Consider the following 20860-nt stretch of genomic DNA (forward strand, 5'->3'; position numbering starts at 1 on the left):
AATTGCCGTTGACTCGTCATAACACGCTGTTAAAATAAAGTTCCAGCCGGCATTGTAGTGTTGGCGGGGGGAAAAAATTATATATTGAACTCCCTGACCTACGCATCTGTCTTCCTGCGTGACGTCACCGGGCTGCGGGAGCGCACAGCGAGAGGAAGAAGCGCAGCCGAGTATGCGCCGTATGGCGACAGTCGTCCATCCCGGTCCACTGAAAACAAACAAAAATAACAACAAAAACTCAAAAAAAAAAAGATGTTTAAACTACAGCAGCAACAACGCGAGCAGTGCCCCCTCGCCGAGCTCCGCGCTGGGACCCGGTGCCGTGTCCCTTTAACGCGCGTCTGACAAAAACGAGCCCATATGATCGCCGAGCTCCAATCACCAAATCCTCCCTGCAAAAGCAGCCTCGGCATTTTTTGGAGGAGGTGGTGCTGGAGTGAGGGGGGAAGTGGAGGTGGTGGTGGTCTGTCTGAACAGCTCCGGGCAGCACGGGGGGGTTCAAAGACCGACGATCTTGCGAGAAGCTGCAGAAATGTGACAGTCGAACGGCGCTTCAGTCTCCTGTTGTTCATGGCGAGGACACAACTGCTGCGAGAGGAGTTATCGCGGGACTCCTTCGAGCCTCGACGCGCCGCATCAAAATGGTAGGTAGGCTACACGGCAGCGCTGCGTTTGCGCTTATTTTTTTTAATTTTTTATTTATTTATTTATTTATTTATTTTTAGGTCTGTATGTGTGTGTGTACGTGTGTCCCTGCTTGATCTCTTGCAATTTGGAGCGAGTCAGCAGGCCGATCAAACTTGCCACACTTGCGCCTCGTTTGCGTCCGCCGCCTGTCACGAACACACGCGCGCGCGTTTCGTTTTGCTTGTTTGTTTGGGGTTTTTTTTTTTTGTGTGTGTGTGTGTCTGTCGGAAGTTTGCAACTTGTCGTCGTTGCAGTTGCACAAGTTGGACACATCGGCTGCTGCTGCTGCTGCTGCTGCCAGCCAGCCAGCCAGGCAGCCGAGAGAGAGAAATCGCGATGTCTACGGTGGCCCCGCTGGGTGCAGAGAAGGAGTTAAATTCTTTCTGATTCTCCTGCAAGAAGAAGAGGAGGAAGAAGAGGAGGAGGAAGAAGGAAGGAAGGAGGGAGAGAGGGAAAGGGAGAGGAAAAAAACTCTCAACATCGGGGCTCAGGTCGCGACTGGTGCGCAACGTCGCAATGTCAAGTGTGAGTGAACGCGGGGGGGGGAAAGCCGGTGTGCGGTGCAAGTTTGACATTCACGCACGCAACTTAGACACCACCACCACCAACAACCGACAGCGCGCGCGCGCACACACGCACGCACGCAGCACATCGTCTCCGGGGTCACATCAGGATGCCTCGCGCGCGGAGCAAATCCCGTCCCGGCGCGCCGCGCCGCGCGTTCACATCTGGATGGATGTTGGAGGCTTTGGGTTGATATGTGGGTCAGGTCAGCGGGGTGAGAGGGAGTGAGAGAGAGTGAGAGAGAGCACTGCTGCTCCGCTGGGTGCCTCCTGCTGGAGAGGGAGGACTTTTTTTCTTTTTTTCCTTTTATCACTACTGTGATTTGATTGTTTCTATTTTATTTTGTTTTACCAGATGAGTCCCATTGGCATTGACAGAAGGAGAGGGCAGCAACAAGATCATTATTTTCTTCTTTCTCTCATAAAAAAAAGATGCACCGAGATCTTTCTTCCTTGTTTTTTGTGTCCTTTGCATGCAAGGTTGTGAGGTGTGAGGCCGCTGCTTGGTGGAGGCAACATGCAGCTGCAGCTCCAGGTGGTTTGTGCACGGCGCTGGCTTTGAGCTCCTACTAAAGGCAGCACTCAGGGAGAGGGAGGACTTTTCAGCAGTGCTGTGTTTTGATTGATTGTTTAACCTTTATTGAGTCCCATTGAGATTGACATCTCTTTAACAAGGGAGCCCTGGCCAAGAAGGCAGCAACAAGAGAATTGATTTTTTTTTTTTCTCTCTCTCTCATCATCTAAAAGAAAGATGCACAGAGATCTTTTTTTGTTGTTGTTTTTTTTGCCCTAGAGCCAAGATGAAGTTTCAGTTGACAGTTCCTGCCATGCACACTCCAGGGGGTTTGTGCACGGCCCTGACTTTGAGGTTCTGACCTAAAGATCCAGGCCCGAGAGTGCAGTGCAGGGACGACAGTGGCCCCAGACTGCTAAAGTCAGGTCCTTTGTAAGATGAGACACTTTGCATAGCTCACATTGATTGTTTAAAAGCCAGTTCAGTGGCTGTAAAGGGGGGTGGGGGTGGGGAGCTGCAAAGATGCACATAGAGGGAAACTATCAGTAAAGGAGGCAAAGCAGCAAAAATCCTCAATAAAGATCCAAATGATGCAACAGCGAGCAGAAAACTTGAGACAAAATTACTTAAAATTAAATTAATAGCAGCTTAAAAAGATGCACAAAGATCACAACAAAATGTCCTGCAGGATAATTTAAAGATCTCGTATCACTTTACCAGTTTTTCCTCACAGTATTTTGTGTCTCTGTCCCGTCTGGAAGCTCTTCAAATTCAAGTCACATGAATCCTTTACTTTGTTTTTTGCTTGCTATGCTTTTTAGAATCGGACCCTTGTGATGTCACAAGGGTTGGTGACAAAGCCAAGCGTTTTTTTGCAGAGTTAGAAACACTATTTAGATTTTTTTTTTTCTTTTTTTTTTTTTTGCACTGCTTGCAGATCTTTAATGTTTGATTTTGGGGGCGCTTCAGTTGGAATGACTGTTCTGTCCGAGTTGGAAATGAAACATCAAGGTTTAAAAATCAACAAAAACATAGATTCTAGACCAAATGGCCAAAAACAGTTCCTAGTTAGATGAAATGACCAAAGCAAGGGGCAATAAAAGCATCACGAAGATGCAAAGCTGCAAAAAAGCTGCAATTTGAAACCAGTCGGTGGTTTGATGGACGTTGACTTTGTGATTCCACCTCTGTGAGGCTTTGTTTTCTCCTCCTTAATGTGATGCTCCTTCACTGCGGTGCCCTCTCCCCATGTTTACTGTCCCAGTCTGGTGGCTCCGTCTTTATCCTCGCAGGGCGCCGGGGAGGGTTTTTTTTTTTGTTTTTTGTTTCTTTCCTTTACGTAACGGCCTATTCAGGGCATTCCTGCTGCCCACCCTTGACTTTGACGCTGCGCTGTCTGAGGGAGCAGCCGTCCTCCTCGCTCCTCTCTTGACAAGTGCAGCCATTCCCGAGGCCCCGGCAACAAACTCCAGGAGACGTGTCTGCCCTCCTACCCCTCCGCCGCCACCACCCAGCTCCCTCCTGGGCTCCGAGTCGGCTCTCCCTGGAAACTGGGCGCCGTACTGTAGGTGCCCCTAATTTATGCCCCCCCAGATTAAAAAGCCTTGTCCCAAAAAATAGTTTGGACAGGGCTGCGGAGAGCAGAGAAAGTCACACTGGCTGAGCTTATGTAAGTGTGTCTTTTGTTCCTCATGCTTGACGCTTGTTGTTGCTGCTGCTCCTGGGTGTCAAACTCAAAGGCACAGTGGACGGGGGGGGTGTTGATATTGATTGGAAAAAAAAATCTTCCTCCCGATTAATATTGCACACGTGCAAAATTGAATTTCAAATTAAAAAAACTCATCAAAATAAATAAAATGAAATAAATATGTAATAATAGTGTATTTAATTGATTGGCTGTTTGATTTAAGTTTATTTTAAACATAGACAAACAACAAAAAATAAAAAAAGAGCAAAAAAAAAATGCAATAACTGATGTTCAAAAATAAAATAAAATAACAACAATAAACCAATTAAGTCATAGTAATAATATCCTTCAAGGAACGTCCTGTACTGTACTGAGCAGAGCATTCTGGGGTTTGTAGGATTAGCCGGTACATGTGCTGTATGATACCAACTGGCCAGCAGATTTTGTATTGGCCTCATGGGCCAAATATAATGACACTGTGACCAAATCTGGCCCGCGGGCCAGAGTTTGACATCAATGGTGTAAATCAACTTTCTTTATTGTTCCTCAGAAGCAGCAGCGAGCTCCACTTTCTTTTAATCTGACAAGAAAATCAGTTGGTTTCTTCAAATTTAACCCCCGGCGGCATTTGGAATCAAAATGACTTTGAACGTCGATATCAAACGAGGGCAAACTGCTTTTTCCTTCTGTGCAGCTTGATAGGAGGGTCTTGTTGCCGTTGTTTGTTGTTGTTGTTGTTTTAAACACTCTTTATGTCTGCCGCTCCAGATTGAAGATGCATGTTTTTCAAAGCGCTCGGTTCAAAGAGTTCTCGTAGCTTTTAGCCGAATTCAGGCCAAAGTGGCGGCTTTGGAAGGAGCTTTGAAGCAAGAGATTTTCCCCGGGTTGGAAAAAGCGGGGATTCGGATCTGAGACTCATCGGAATGATTTGTTTCATGTTAGGTAAAATATGCAGATTAAAGGGGTTTTTCTTCCTTCCTCATCTGGGATTATTATAGATGTTTTTTTTCCTATCAAAATGTTGGGATTTGGTGGAAGAGAAAGTGTATGATTTTTTTTTTAGGATCTTAGCAACAGTGTCGGCTGGGACGAGTTGGGTCAGAGCAGGTGATTCATTCCAACCAGCTCCCAGAGAGCTGCGTCACTAAAACTAAGATGCTCAATGAGAGTATATTTTATCAATTCCGACTGCGTCGCTGCTTAGCCTAGCTGAGCTTAGCGTGCAGACTGAACTACCATCCATCCTTTTAGTCCTTGTTGTTGTATATTTTGTTTTTTCTTCCACTGCTTTCAAACCTCTCCACTGCGGTTCCCTCGGACTCGGATATCCACTTTATTCCTGCTCGCCCTTCATCTCGTCCGTGTGTGTGTGTGTGTGTGTGTGTGTGTGAAGATCAAATTGATCAGCCTCGACGTCACATAAACGCTCTTATCTTCTGCCCTCGCGACGCCCGCCTGCGCATTTCTTTAAGCTCGCGTTCGACGCGTTTCAGCCCCTCCTGCGCTGGTTTTGCGGCTTCGCTGCTCTACCGCTGCCTCCCTCTCCGTCCTCTCTGACCTTCTCATCAAACATATCAAAGGCCCGCACGCAGGCACGCACGCACGCACACACACACACAGCAGAGCAGATAGGTGCAGCCCCAGAGAGGCTCCTCTGATGAGGGTCTTTCTGGAGGCGTCGTCTCCTGGCGTCTTGTTGTAATGAGAGATAATTAAGACATCATCCAGGCGTTGCGGCCCCGTTGGGGGGTTCGTTGGGGGAGGGGGGGGGGCGGTCTGCACCTGCACCTGCACCTGCACGACACTCCCAATCAGAATGACACAACAAAGGTGCCCCACCAACCCAATTCGATCCGACTTGTTGTCGCTCGTCTCGTGTCGAAACCCCGCAGACGAGCTCCGTTTGTGCGTCGGTCAGCGCTTTGCAGCGCCACAGGTATTTGGCATGGCGTCTCTGTGTTTACTCGTGGATGCGCACGCACAGCCGGCGAGTGTGCGCACGCACGCACGCGCGGCGGCACCAGGCCCGGGGGGAACAGCGTGTCACGCCTCCAGCCGGGCGCCACCTTGCAAATCGGCCGCGACGTTGTGTGTGTGTGAGGGGCCTCTCTCTCTCTCTCTTTCTCTCTCTCTCTCTCTGTCACTCTCTCTCGCTCGGCCAAGCGTCCTGACTCAGCACTTCCTGTGAGGGGCTCTCTCTCTCTCTCTCTCTCTCTCTCTCTCTCTCTCTCTCTCTCTCTCTCTGGCCAGCCTGGACGATGCAGAACTGGCTGGCACGGCTTCAGCGCCACCAGCCCGCCTCCGAGGCCGCCTCCTTTCATCATCCGAGCGCTCGTTCCTTCCCTCAGCATCCCCCCCCTCAAACCCCAGCTTTGATCGGGCGCCACACACACACACACACACACACACACACCGTGTCATCCAGCCTGTTCGCAGCGGCGTCCAGCGAGGGTCAGCGGCTGCTGTCAAACCGGAGAGATGACTGTCGCGGAGGAGACGCCGCCTCGTCTCGTCCGTTTATTTTTTTGTTTGCGCGTCGCAATTTCATGCTCGGCTCGGCCCTCAGATTGGCTCGTCACCTGTTGTGGCATTAACATATAGATGGAAATTGTGTTTAGATCTCGGAAAAGGCGGCGGAGCGGCCGGGAGCGAGTCCGAGGAGCCAGATTAGGGGAGCGAGCGAGATTGTGGGTGTCTGGGATTAGAGCGGAGCTGATAATATTGTCTTTATTAATTGCAGCCAGCAGTGGATGCTGTAGTTAAGGAAGTTAAAGGTTCTTAATGGGCTGAGGCGAGTAAAACAATTAGCACAAATGGCTTAAGGTGAAAAATGCCCATTCTGAGGGGTTTTTTTCAGCTTTTTTTTTTTAATTCAACTGATGGCAGAAAAATTCCATTGGCTCTTTATTTACAATGCAGACCTCCAGTGGTTGTTCCAGGTTGAGCGGTGCACCTCACGGCATGCATAGCAGTGCATGCAATGAATCAACCGTGACGAGAAGTTGTGACGCAGCCTGCATTGTAAATAAATGCATTGATTTGCACGATAACGTCCTGCAAGCGCAGGGGTCCTGACACTCCTGGCTGATGCAGGAAGGAGGAGCCATGAGCTGTGACCCGATTGCACTTGATGTTAAAACCTCTTACATTGAACGGGATGCAAGATGAGTTTTGTTCCCGCCACCTCGAAAGGGCCCTTAAAGAGCAAAACCGTTCTACGTACGTATGGATGTGACCTGTGCCAGATGGAAGCCCACCGAACATCATAATGCAGCAGCAGCAGCAGCAGCAGCAGCTACTGTGGAGCAACTGATGGCTTCAATGTTTTTCCAGACCGGCACATATTTGGCCTTACCTTGAGCTCTCCATCACGACGTTGTGGCGCTTTATTGAATTAAACAGATTCCTTGCAATAGAGGCAAACATGCTGTGGAATCATAAGTTGCCTTCGTGGACATGTGCTGGTGATTTAGCTGCCGATATATCTGTAAAAAAAACAAACAAAAAAAAATACTATGAATTTTTGTATTTGTGTTGAAATGAAACAAAGGTCTTGTTTTTTTTGCACATTGTGTGCGTGTGCGATGCATCTTTAGTATGCAGCACATTCATTCAGACTCCCGGTGAAGCTGCGTTTCAATGATTCATCGGCGCCGCTCCTCACTCAGTTGACAGTTTATTAGCGTGGTATCTATGTAATCTGGCTGCCCCTTGCGCCACCGCACAGCTCTGACTGACTGTCAGCCCCTCAACGCCCCCCCCCTCCCCTGAATGTGACTCTGGCTGCGATCTGACCTCAGCACTCGGCTGCTGCTGCTGCTGCTGCTGTTGTTACCTCACGTCCCTGTTTTTTCTTTTATCGCCGTGATGTGTCTGCGTCCCCCCCCCGTCGCCCCCCCCTTCCTCCTCCACCTGCAATCAATCTGTCCCGTCTGTGCTCCGGCGTCGCGTTTCAGAGCATGATGGCGGGTTTTCATCCAGCATGGTGGTGCGACTGCAGACGGACGGCGGCTCCCTTCTTATGGGGTGGGGGGGGTGAATGCAAAAGGCGTGATGCCTCAAGGTCAGCGCCGGGTCGCTGTTCTGATTGGATTCAGAGGGAGCGCAGACTGCAGACGGAGGAGAGGTCTTCCTTGCACTAGACGGATTAATGGACGGAGGGGCCCACTGGGCTCAGACCTGTGAAACTGCTCCGTTTGTATCTCTGGAGTGTCTCTCTGACTTTGGGGTTATTTTCTTTTCTTTTCTTTTCTTTTTTTTTTTTTTTTAGCTCTTTGTGTTGTTTGGTTAGTTAGATAGTTTGGAATTTATTGCACATATTAAAAACCACAAAATTGTGCAAGTTTGTTTCACATAAAAAAGCTTTACACTGAGCACTAAATCCAACTCCTTTATTTTCATTGTAGTGTGAATAGTACTGAATGCAAACACATTCACATTGAATCCGATGTATGTATATATATATATAAAAAAAGATTTACATCACTGCCATATGTGGTTCTAAATCTGGATTTCTATTTTTTTTCTAGATGTGCCTCACTAGTTTTTATTTTTTATTTTTTATTTTGTTTTAACTCACTAGTGTGCATGTGAAGGACTCCAGGGACCATTGCAGTGTGAATGGTACTGAATCCAATCCCATTGATTCCAAATCTGATTGACATCGCCTCCATACGTGGTTCTAAATCTGGATTTCTGTTGTGATCTGGACGTGAGCAGAACACACTTGGTTAAAAAAAAAAAGAGAGAAGATGAACAAAAAAAAAAACTGCCAACACTTTGGAAATTGAAATCAGAGTCGAGACGTTCGGTTTCGTCTGCCGTTCCGATGCTCTGCGTGTGTGGGTGTGTTTGCATCTGCAGAAAAAGAGTCGAATGAGGACGTCTGTCGCTTCCCGCTGGATTCTGTTTTGGGCCTCGGCCTGCCAGCGTGAATGGCCGCGTGTAATCAGATTTCAGAGGGAAGAGGAGGAGAAGGTGGAGGAGGAGGAGGAGGAGGAGGAGGAGGAAAAAGAAAGGGCTCTCTACATTGAAGACGGCCTGAGGCCCGTCGCCATCCCCATCCCGATGCAGAACGAGAGTCCAAGTCTGCTGCTCGGTGCTTCGTGGGCCGAACCTGCAGCAGCAGCAGCAGCAGCAGCAGCAGCAGCCGGGGCTGAGCTGAGCACACAGAGGACACAGTGTCAGTCATTACCCTGATGACTTTTTAATGGCTGTCTGATTGGACTCAGTCGGAGACGACGTGTCCTTGCCCCGCTGTTTGCTGCGGCGGCGGCGGCGGCGGCAGCGGCGGCGGCCTGATCCGTTTGGAAGCGCCGTGCCCGGATGATCTCTCCGTCTTGGAGGAGGGTTGGGAGGCGCCGCTGTCACGCTCTCTGGCTGTGGTGTGCGAGCCCCGTGATGACTCAGGGATCTGTGTGTTTGGCCCTGTGAGCGAGATGCGGCCTGACGCGCTGCCCGCTCTCCTTCCTCTGAGTGTCAGTCACGGCCGGACCCTCCGCCGGGGCCCCTCAGCAGGGGTGGGGTGGGGTGGGGTGGCGTGGAGGAGCGCTGCTGATTGCGCTCTTCGCTCTGGAGGAGCCTCGTCTCACCAGAGGGCCGGGGGTGCGAGCTGATTGGACGGTGGGTGGTTGTTCTCAAGCTTGGACCGGCACTAGGAAACTCCGACTTTATCTTATTTTGCTTTCTCTGCTTTTTAAGAACACGTGGTGCTCGGTGTCGCCTCTTTATGATGTCACAAAGGGCGCCAATACTTCTCCGAGGCGAGTGACAGTGCTCCCTGCCAGATATCATCCCACCCATCAGTACCCATCACCCATCTGCTGACTACTTTTTTTTTTTTTTTTTTTTTTTAACAAAACTGGTTGCTGTAAACAGAAGGCTAAATATTCTACCCTTTAAATACAACTTGTGTGTGTTTGTGTGTGTGTCTGAAATGAAAGTGCGTTTATCTCAGCGCCAGTGTGTGCGCGCTTGGAAGAAAAGAGAGCCGCTCCTCTAAATTAGATTTTCGGGGCCCGGCGTTGACATCTGCCATGGTGGAGCAGAGTGGCTGAAACGCTGCAGAACAGCCATTAAATACAGTGAGTGTGTTATGTAGTTTGTGGTGATAACAGGATTCTTCTTGTTGTCCCCCCCCACACACACACACTCCCCCCATCCGTAATCCTCAGTGCCTGACGTGTTTAGAAAAATAAAGGGCCAAAAAATTTTTTTAAATTTGAATATCGCCACTAAAACAGACCTGTGGGCGACTGTGATGTCATCACACAGAGACTTAAAAGAGGCCCGACTGCAGGATTTCAATATTACACCCGCGAGAGATAAATGGAGCAACTAATCCAGCGATATTGGAACCAATATTGCTGGATCGGCGCGTGGACTCCGCCCTGCGTGCGGCACAAGAGCCTCGATTCAAGCCCGTTTGGACCCTCGCTGTGTGCTGGCGGTCGCGGGTCGGGGCCGCGTATGAATAATGTATACAATGCAATAATGCGGCGCTGCCTTTTAATGACGATCGCAGCGACGACATCCACCTGACATTTCCGAGGCGAGGAGGAGAGAAGGTTTATTTCGTTAGCCGCCGACAGCATGTGACGCCTTTTCTGTTCTTCTTGTTGTTGTTGTTGTGTTGTTGCCGTCGTTGCAGACGGAAGAAAGAGCGAGTGAATGCGACTCTTTGTTGTTTTTTATTGGCCTGTGAGCCAACAGTGGGGGGTGTCGGGGGGGAGGGTTGGAAGGAGCGTGCAGGCAGTCGAGGCCTCGGACTCCTCTCAGCAGTGTGCGGTACCAAGTATCTGTCAGTCTGGAAATGTTTGCCGGGGTTTGGACATGTTAAATACACAATTAGCTTCAAATGAATTGGGCAAATATTCGGCCACCTTCTTCTGTTGTTATCCTTGACGAGACAAAAGACTCATAAGTGTAAATCATTCCCGTGCTTTTTGGCATTGCTCCAAAAAAACCTTGTGGGAAAACATTCTCAGAATTATGGTCAGAATTCTGGGATATGGTTTGCCGAGGACGTGTGTGCGTTATTGTAATTTGGCAACATGACAGGACACGTGTTGAAAGACGACAGAAATCTCATTAGGAGCTTGTAGCAAAGCAATCACGAGGAAGTGGTTCAAACCCGATCCGTCAACGCAAGATGTCTGAAAACTGTGACTGGAATAAAATGTTACGGAGCCACTGGCTCATAAGATGAGGATCAAAGATGCTAATCATACAGAACGAACTCTGGAGAGGTCGTGGCAACTCGGCGTGCTATTGTCTCGATGCTGGTATTTGTTTTTTTGTATTGTCTTTTTTGTTAATGTCTCATACGTTGCAAAAGAAGAAAAAAAAGCAATCGAAAGAACGACTGCGGACTCTTACACAAATGAGAAACAGACGCTAGAACCTCTGCTGCGTTTCCCGGCCTCTTGCTTTTAACCCCGGCCGCATCGACACACTGTACACTTTAATCTCCGACTGCGTCGCCCCGCGCCCCAATCCCAGACGCGGCCGATCGCTATCTGCTCGAGGGAGCGCAACTTCCAGTGTGCAACTTGCACTTGATCTGATTAAGGCTGCAGTGTTTTTGCCCTTGGGCGACGTTCGGGAGCCTCGCTCGCACGCGGGGGGAGAGAGATAACCCGATCTCTGCGCTCGTCCCCGGCTCGGGGTCCAATTCGTCCGCTCCAAACTATGAATAAATCTAACACTCCATAATTGAATTCTTCAAACGAGGGGGGATAGATTTTTTTTTTCAAGGTTAGAGGCCTAAATGCGAATCCATTTTCCAGCATTGACAATAAAAAAAAAAAAAAAAAGCCATTCTCATCATCATTACTTTGTTGTTTTCTTTTTTTTGAAAGAGAAAATCTGCGCTTCCAACAGTGATACTAACAGTGTCTGCTTTATTCCTGAGCCTTTCACCCTCCCTCGCGCCCTGCCCTGCGTGCCAAATGATAGATGTGGAGATGTAAATAATGACCCAAGGCTGCAATCACTCTCTGCAACACGTGAGCCAAGAGCGAGGTCGTCTCTCCGCCTCCCTCGCTGTACCTGCGCTTAGATGCCCGGAATGATAAAAATCCATTTGTTCATTGTGGTGCCGGTGGTTGTTTGGTATTTATTCAGCGCCGTCCCCCTAATTATTTCTCCCGACGTGCTTTGTCTTGTGCATAATTCTCCGTCCTCGGGGACGGTGTAGTGATCGGCTGTGCGGAGAGAGGCGGCTAATGGGAGGGACGCGGCGCTGAATACCAATGCTCGCCACCAGTCGATCTCCCCTCTGTGTGTGCGTGCGTGTGTGTGTGTGTGTGTGTGTGCGCGCGTGTGTGCGCGGGCGAGCGTTTGTGTTTCTCATTTTTGTGCATGGTTGCACATCCCATTTATGAGTTAGTGTGTGCGTGCATATGCGTGTGTGTGCGTGCACGTGTGTGTGTGTGTGCGTGCGTGTGTGCGCTCTGTCCTCACTCACATCCCGTCTGGATCGAAGCCCTGCCCTTCCTGTGCTAAAATAAACCCACCTTGGGAAGCCGAGGACCTTGCGCACACACACACACACACACACACACACACACACACACACACACACAGCGCCGACTGTTGCTCCTTTTGTTTTTTGTTTTTGTTGTTTTGCGTGTCTGAGTGACTCGTGACTTTGACCGGCACGCTCGGCCTCAGCTTGATGTGCACGGAAATATGCCGGTGCGCGCGTTTCCTTGCGGCCCTGTGTCCCGGAGTTTTTGAGTGACGATGATGACGGTGTTTTTTTTTTTTTTTTTTCATAGCAGTCGGTCAACTGAAGGTGGCAAAAGAAAGTGTTTACATTCTGTTCTGTGTGGTACAAGTAAAAGTATTTTACTGAAGTAAAAGTAAGACAGTAAGTACAGGATATAAAATGTATTTAAGTGAAAAAAAAATTTTTTTTTTGCTATTAGTCAAATGTACATTCTTGTGACGGAATGATTTGGACTGAACTGACCAAAGGTTCGAGGTCAGAGGTCCCCGATGAGCATCTGGATCATTTGAACAGCTTCAACAATCAAGTGACTTGACTTGAAACCTGAGAAGCACCGGCGTCGCGTCTTTGTCCCAGCTCAAACGTGTCTCTCTGTGTCGCCCCCTTCAGCTCATAGTGGAGAAGACCACAGACTTCCCCTCAGCTGAGTTCTCTCTGGTGGAGGATGTGGCCCTGCACTTCACGTGCTTGATGGACAGGCTGAACGAGCAGCGCCTCTTCCAGCCCGACCTGTGCGACGTGGACATCGTGCTGGTGCGCCAGCGCAGCACCTTCCCGGCGCACAAGGGCGTGCTGGCCGCCTACAGCCCCTTCTTCCACTCGCTGTTCGCCCGCAGCAAGCAGCTGCGCCGCGTGGACCTGTCGCTGGACGCGCTCACCTCGCAGGGCCTGCAGCAGATCCTCAACTTCATCTACACCTCCAAGCTGCTGGTAAGCGGGCGCACCGTGCGCGACGTGCTCAACGCCGCCACCTTGCTGCAGATGGGCGACATCGCCGCCTCCTGCCGGGACCTGATCGGCAGCCACTCGCTGAGGAGCGGCGGCGTCGGTGGCGGCGCCGAGGTGGCGTCCCGGGAGGGCGGGGACGGGCCGCTGTACCCGGAGGTGAAGCAGGAGTCGGAGCTGGGCGGGCGGGTGTACCGGCGGGAGGGCGGCAGCCCCTTCTGCGTGCGGGTGGAGGAGGCAGGGAAGCAGTTCTACCGCGGGGAGGAGGGCGGGGCCGAGGGCAAGGGGGAGGAGCCCAAGCCGGCTGAAGGCCACGCCCCTTTCACCCGGGAGCAGATCATCGTGGAGGTCAACCTCAACAACCAGACGCTCAACGTGTCCAAGGGCTCGGAGGGCCAGTCGGAGGCGGCCTGCGTGTACGGGCGCCGCCGGGAGTCGGCGGGCGAGGAGGAGGAGGAGGATGAGGAGGAGAACGAGGACGGGGTGAGGAAGAGGAGGAGCATGATGAGCAGTGACGAGGAGGAGGAGGAGGATGAAGAAGAGGAGGAGGAGGAGGAGGAGGAGGAGAACTCCCTCAACATTCCACAGCCGGCGCTGGTGGAGCGGCCACGGCGTGGCGCCCGGGCCTTCGCCGTGGCGGGCGCCGCCCCGCTCGCCGCCGCCACCGCCGTGCTGGCCAATCAGAGGCAGGGCGGGGGCGGGGCCTCGGGGGAGCAGGAGGGCGGCGGCCCCAAGGTGAGGCTGGAGGAGAAGCAGCAGCACCCGTGCAGGAGGTGCCCGCGCGTCTTCAACAACCGCTGGTACCTGGAGAAGCACATGAGCGTCACGCACAACCGCGCGCAGCCGTGCAGCAGCTGCGGCAAGCGCTTCCTGCTGGAGAGCGAGCTGCTGCTGCACCAGCAGACCGACTGCGAGAAGAGCATCCAGGTAGGACACGCCCCCCTCAAAATATCCAAGCTGTTGTGGCTGCAGTACCTCATGTGAACACTGGGGGGCGGGGGGATTGCAGCGCCGCTATATTGCTAGTCTGGTATCCAGTTTTTGAAATGCATACATGGGTACAATCCAAATAGCATTAGCATTAGCATTAGCATTTAAATTGGCATAATTTTGTAACTAGTTGGAATTTGCAGGAAATGTGCAACGGATTTGTGCAAGTTGTTCATCGGTTTGCACAGACTAGTGAACAATCTGGACCTTCAATTATTTCTCAATTGAGTCCTGTGCACAGTTCAATCGCAGAAAAGCCTTTCAAAATAAGTGCACAAAGGCCTTGATTAGATACCTTGACGCTCTCTGTTCTCTCTCTCTCTCTCTCCCGAAAAAAGTGCTCGACGTGCGGCAAGGCCTTCAAGAAGCTGTGGTCGCTGCACGAGCACAACAAGATCGTGCACGGCTACGCCGAGAAGAAGTTCTCGTGCGAGATCTGTGAGAAGAAGTTCTACACCATGGCCCACGTCCGCAAGCACATGGTCGGTGAGTGAGGCCGCTTTCGGGTCCTGCAGGATCTGTTTTGGGTGTTGATACCGACCCCCCCCCCCCGCCCCCATAGATAAGTTTTTGGCTTCAGCCCCACATGACAGCAAGAATGAACCAAAGTATAGAAGAAAAAAAAAATCATGCAAAACAAGTAATAATAAATATGTTTGTGTCTATGTTGCGGTAAACATTGATGGGATGGATCATTATTTTTGTGTGTGTTGAATCACTCTGACCTTTCGCGCCTCTGTGCCTCTCAGCCCACACCAAGGACATGCCGTTCACCTGCGAGACGTGCGGCAAGTCGTTCAAGCGCAGCATGTCCCTGAAGGTCCACTCTCTGCAGCACTCGGGGGAGAAGCCCTTCAAGTGTGAGGTTTGAGCACCGTCTATACCGCCGCTGCTGCCGCTACTGCAACGAGTTGCTCGGCTTCTCACTGTGCCGGCCCTTGAAAGCTCATCAAGCGTCACTGGGGCTGATTTTTTATTTTATTTTAATAATATATATTTTTGTTTTTCTTTTTAGAACTGCAACGAGCGCTTCCAGTACAAGTACCAGCTGCGCTCCCACATGAGCATCCACATCGGACACAAGCAGTTCATGTGCCAGTGGTGCGGCAAGGACTTCAACATGAAGCAGTACTTTGACGAGCACATGAAGACGCACACCGGTGAGCGACCCACTCGCTCTTCCACACCTCCCCAAAGCCATTTCCTTTGTTTGTTTACATTTGGTGGTTGGTGCAACAGCTCGAGCGTTGACCCGCCGAACCTCCACGTGTGGAGGGGTGGCAGGGTGACACCCTGGACAAGTCGCCAGGTCAACTATTATGTCATGGAATTATTTGACAACGCTTTGTGTAACCTGCTTTGACAGTTGGATGCAAGGAAAGGGAAAATGGGAAAAACCACTTAGAGTGAAGGAATTTGATCGCCCTATGACAGCTGGGAGAGACTCCAGCAGTCCCCTGCAACGCTGAGTTCAGGAATAAATGGGTATTGAAAATGGATGGATGGATGAAGGAATTTGAAAAAGGTTTTTTTTTTTTGGGTGGGTCACTAGAAATAGCTGAGCCCCTGGCCAAATATGACCTGATGTAAGAGCTAAAAGTGGCCCTTGCGAGGTGAACTGAGGGTGGTGGACTGGCTGACGCGCGCTCGTCTCGTCTCTGCAGGGGAGAAGCCGTACATCTGCGAGATCTGCGGCAAGAGCTTCACCAGCCGGCCCAACATGAAGCGCCACCGCCGCACGCACACCGGCGAGAAGCCGTACCCCTGCGAGGTGTGCGGCCAGCGCTTCCGCTTCTCCAACATGCTCAAGGCTCACCGGGAGAAGTGCTTCCGCGTTAGCAACCCGGCGGTGGCGGCGCCAGCGCCGGCGCCTCCCCTCCCGCCTGCCATCCGCGCCACGGACTCCTTCTCCTCCTCCTCCTCTTCCTCCTCCTCCTCCTCCTCGCCCCCCGTCGTGACCAGCACGCCCACCGCCAACCAGCACCCGCTCCAGCCCCTCCCCTCCCTGCTGGGGAGCCCGCCCCCCGCCGCCCACCTCCCGCCGCCGCCCCCCCTCTTCTCTGCCGGTAGGATGAACTCCAGCAACTAACACACTTTTGACGTAGCGATCGGATGCACTTTGGTTTTTTGTTTTTTGTTTTTTGTTTCGTTCCTAGAGCTTCTAAGAGGACTTGAAATGACTGAAAGCTACGTTGTCTCATCAAACACATATACACACACACACGCCTACCCCAATAACAAATAGTTATTTTTTACTCTTTTAAATACAATAGGTAACCTCAGAAGTCAGACTTCTTATCTCTTCATCACTACACACACGTGCGCTTTCACGCGGAGTTTTTCCCGCTAGCAACGCTGCACCGTAGCATCTTCTGCAGAGCGGGAGTCAAACTAGAATCGCACCCGCTGCACATTTCGATTTCTTCCCTTCTTCGGTTTTCCCGGTCGTCCTCTGCCCGGATGTAGCGAGCGTTTTCCGGTCCGTCGCAGCAATAACCAAACGCTGATTTGTCTCTAAGTGTGTACACCTGCGTGACGGCGTCGCCAATAACCAAATTCCCGCTAGCTCGGCCGCGATAGATAGGCGATATTATTATTATTATTATTATTATTATTATTATTATTATTATAATACGGCATTTATAATCGATCCTGCACCTTACATTTAACTCTAGTGTTATTTATAGTGTACTCCTAAATGTCTGCCTTTTTATAATCATGGTAGTGTGACAACTCGTATCGTTTTGTTTTGCTTTGTTTTGGGGGTTTTTTTGTCTCTCTTTTTGTCGGGAAATGAGCAAAGCTGCTGGAGGGACGACGACGACGACGACGACGCGCAGCGAGAAGAGACGGGAGACGAGTGGCTTGAAATTTGGGATTAAGCAGCACCTACCCCACCGAGTCAGGAGATGTTTTGCTTATATTAAGCAAAGGTGTTGAGCTCCTCAGCTGTAGCTCTGGCTCTGAAGTGATATGGCACTTTTCTGTGACTTGTTGTAAAAAAAAAAAAAACAGCAAGAAACACCAACGCCAGTGTATTTTCAGACCTATTGTGTACTCTTAGGCTTAGAACGATCGCTGGAGCTCATTTCCCAGCCGTTCCCAATCTACGTGTTAGGATTGTAATCTCCATGTATGTTCCCCCGAAATCCCCCCAACGTCAGAGAGAGCGCTGACTGGTGGCTCAAACAGAGCACCGCATTCAAAGGGGCTCCCTATAATTATATTGCTCAATTTTCAACGCCGATCAGAAAAATGCAGTAGAGTGATTCCTCTTGGAAAAACATGCGGCTGTCTGTGCAATTTTGACAACAACAGATTTTGTCATGAGCTTGAAAATAGGGCAAATTAAAGGTCTCTCAGCATTTTGGAAGGTACATGCATTTGCATGTATTAGCGTCCAGTCTGAATACTCAACACTTACAACTTACAATGCGAGCGTGTCAAGTGTGTTCACACTGTGATCTGTGCAAAAGAAAAATGCACAATCTAAATTTTTTTCTAAAAAAAAAAAAAAGAAAGAAGATGTTGGTCATTTTCAAAATGTTCAGGTTTTCATCACTTGATGCCAAAGCAAAGAAAAAAAAAAAGAATAAATCAAGCTCGTGGTTGCTCGTTGTCTGCAAAAACTAAATCAAACGTACCTTCCAGAATGCCAAAATACTTGATATATAAACACAAGCCTGCTGTTTTGAACGGATGAATCACCCAGAGGAGACTGTCCCCGTGCACCACTGCGTGCACAGACAACCTGTAAATAATGTCAAACTACCCCCCCCCATCCCTCCGTGATTAACTCCTCATGTTTACACAGCGTGTCTTTGCCCGGTACTTCCAATCAGCTTTTTTTGCAAGTCTGTTTGATTTGAACGACGCGTCTCTCGGCACCTCGGCGTCGGTTCTCCTCACGTCTTTGGCTCCGCCTCTTTTCGCCGACATGTCTTCCTGAAACGCCTCTGAAGAAGTGATTCCCGGCTTCCGTAGATGTCTTGATATTTGGTACCGTCTTCTTTTATTTTGTCGTATCGCGTGTCTAAGATTGTACTTTGATTTGCTGCTTCCACACAGAGTCCGGTTTGGGAGCGCCCCCCCCCCCCCCTCTAACTGACAGATCTATCAAATGAATCACTATAATATGGCTTCGGCAAAACAAAAAAAGAGATGTAGCCTTACGACTAGACAATTGCAATTACAATTTAGACCTGATGAGATTACTGCCTGTATATGTATATTTATGTGTTTGGATGGAGTTGTTGGTGCTGGCGAGGCATCCTGAAGTTAATTTAGAGTCACAAACATACCATTGCACTTTCTTGCCAATCCTGCACTAAAGGACAAAGACGTCTCCCTGAAGAGTTCAGACAGGTGTGTCCGACTTTACACTTTAAAAAAAAAAAAGAAACAGCACCTCCCCTTGAGACAAATCTGAGACGTTGTGCTTCATTATTTGCCTTACAAACGGAGGGACCTGAATATTTTTCTGTTTTTTTTTGTTTTTGTTTTTGTTTTTAGCGAAAAGATGATGGTTGTCGTGATGGCAGTGGAGGAGATATAGTAGTTACCACTACTGGCTTTTGCACTTTGCAATTCGATTGCTCTAAAAACCCCTGATGGTGAACTGATGCATCGCAGGCCCAGGCGGTAAAACCAATTGTGTCCAAAGGCAAACACAGTATATTTAAGTGCACCTTGTTGTTATGATGCTGATAGGCAATTAACAAATCCTTGAGACTTTTCCTTCTCCAATGTCATCCGTGCGATCATTTGATTAGAACTACGTGGGAGTTTTACCGAAGAGTCTCCAAAATGATCTTTGTGCCTGAGGCCCCCTCCAAAAAAATGAACTGTAATGGGATAAATTAAGATTCAAGGAAGTTATTGAATATTGTGAGCACTTTATATGGCACTTCAGCCTGCAGGGTTTGGTGGGTTTACTTTTAAAATTCTGCAAAAATTCACCTGACTCCTGGCATGAGTAACCTCTACTTTGCAAACCCGATGGCAATCACAGCCGGTCAGATTCTTCCTTAAGATTCAGGCTGACAGATACTGAAAAAAACCTTAGCATCCTACTGGGATGAAAACTGAAAAGTATATTATGCTGACCGTAATGTTAATGTAAAGTCAAGTGGCAGTCGAAGCTCAGATTTGAGAGACTGAGAGCAGAATTTGTTGCACAGCACTCGGAGCCTCTCAGCGGGTGGGCGAGCCGAGCTGGAGCTGACGGCTCTGCAGGTGGAAGTGGACCTGCCCTTGTCCTTAAAGGAGGGCTCGTCAGCGATTTAAACAGCTGCCCTGCCGCAGCAGAGGCCATGCATCTGCCTCGCACCCAGGAAGAAAGGTTCACGGCCGCGTGAAGGGGCAGTGGGCGTGGCTCTTACTGCCCCCCAGCGGCTCACGGTGGGCTGGGACTCTGTAGCTTTGGGTTTAGCTGCTAGAGAGCAAACTAGAATTGACTGCGTGGCCTTCAGCAGCGGAGAAAAGGTGTCGGAGCGGTTTGAGAGCTGTTTGTTTATGGAAAGATATGTTGGTGAGAAAACAGTTTTTAACCCATTCAGACCTGCAGCAGCCAGTCAGAGCTTCTCGCTTCGTGATGCCATCGTAGCGTTCCTCCCTTTAATAGCAGACGCCCTCCTCCACAGTGCAGATCGTTCAAGCTGCAATTTTTTTCTAAGGGCCGTCTTTGAAGGACGGTGAAGGTCTTGGTGGGTTAAGAATGAAAAAGCACTGTTTGTGTTTTTGTAAGACTGTTTCTGTCTTTCTGTCATGTAAAGTCTTGGGTTTTGCCCTGTTTTTTTTTTTTTTCAATCTTCTGTTGTGAATGCAAATCTAATGGAGTCCCAAAACTGACAAATTGAACATGTCCAGGTGCGACGTAAAGAAAGAAAAAAGGAGAAATTGAATCATTCCTCAGCAGACATGGCTTAAAAAAACTACATTTCAGACACATTTGATTTGGAGGAAACACAATTCAAACTTTATCAATATTGCAACAATGTACTTCAAAGTGTTTTGTGTGACTAACCAGTTAATGCCGATTAACCATAGCTTTAAGTCTTATGCAAAGGATGTATAATATAAAGTAGACTGTTTGTGTGACTATTATTGAATGATTGGATGAAGACAAAAATTGCCCTTCCAGCTGATCTTAACGACACAGCTGTTGCTGTGTTTGTCCATCGGTGGTGGATCATCACGGCCCGCTGAGGATTCACAAAAAAACAGGCCTCAAAGAAACCTTTTTTTTACTTTTGTACTCCCCTCTAAATCATCATAAAGTGTCAGTGATTTTCATAGTTGTGACAATCCTTCACACCTTCTAACTTTTGTCAGCTTCTGGGCTCCGGGGGGGGGAGCATCGAAAACGAACCCTTGTCGGCTACTTTGAGCGTGTCGTGTCCCGCCGCCTCCCCCTTTTGATTGGGTCAATGTGACACGAAAGACAAGAGAATTATGTCCCAACCTGTCCAGAGAAGTTTGACCCACTCCGCCTCTGCATTTCCCGCACACTCTCGTTTGAACGGTTGTTTAAAAAAAAGAAAAAAGAAAAGAAGAAAAAAAAAAAAGAGAAATCATGATGTGTACTGTTATTTGCCGATTCTCTGAGTCATCATGTAAACGCTATGTCTTAGTTAACTCTGGTGTACCATGTGTAGTTGTCGACTCGTCGGCTATATGATTAAAATGCTAAAAACCGTTTAAAAAGGACAATAGTGACTAGAGGTGCTTATAAGATTAGACCTGTATTTTCTGTCTCTTCTTGTATTATCGACCAGTGTTTACCGTCTGTAACACAGCAGAGCGTAACAAAACCATTTCAATAATAAACAGTATCAGTATATTATTGCAAATGGGGCTGTGCCGTGTGTGTGTTTTTCCCCCCCCCCCACCCCCTTTGATGACGAAATGAAAATCTGATGGCCGGCACCACGGTCGCCGGCCATCTGTAATGGCACCCGTGA

At 49.3% G+C, this 20860-nt stretch overlaps 1 protein-coding gene across 1 annotated transcript; it reads left to right on the top strand.

Moving 5' to 3' along the window:
- The first annotated feature begins 438 nt into the window (after window positions 1–438).
- On the top strand, window positions 439–19564 carry zbtb47b (zinc finger and BTB domain containing 47b). The gene is made up of 7 exons (XM_076050362.1): window positions 439–644; window positions 12573–13835; window positions 14237–14384; window positions 14648–14763; window positions 14914–15058; window positions 15563–19298; window positions 19457–19564. The coding sequence occupies exons 1-6, from the start codon at window positions 642–644 to the stop codon at window positions 15985–15987; spliced, it is 2100 nt and encodes a 699-aa protein (XP_075906477.1). The 5' UTR covers window positions 439–641; the 3' UTR covers window positions 15988–19298; window positions 19457–19564.
- The last annotated feature ends 1296 nt before the right edge of the window (window positions 19565–20860 follow it).

The sequence above is a fragment of the Nelusetta ayraudi genome, unplaced genomic scaffold (assembly GCF_046127955.1).
Source record: "Nelusetta ayraudi isolate G7.1 ecotype Tasmania unplaced genomic scaffold, CSIRO-AGI_Nayr_v1 ptg000127l, whole genome shotgun sequence".
Taxonomy (NCBI): domain Eukaryota; kingdom Metazoa; phylum Chordata; class Actinopteri; order Tetraodontiformes; family Monacanthidae; genus Nelusetta; species Nelusetta ayraudi.

What these genes read in the sequence shown, in the direction of transcription:
- zbtb47b (XM_076050362.1), top strand. An exon ending in ACTGCGAGAAGAGCATCCAG is followed by an intron (nt 13,836 to 14,236) that starts GTAGGACACGCC and finishes TCCCGAAAAAAG; the next exon opens with TGCTCGACGTGCGGCAAGGC. An exon ending in CGTCCGCAAGCACATGGTCG is followed by an intron (nt 14,385 to 14,647) that starts GTGAGTGAGGCC and finishes TGTGCCTCTCAG; the next exon opens with CCCACACCAAGGACATGCCG.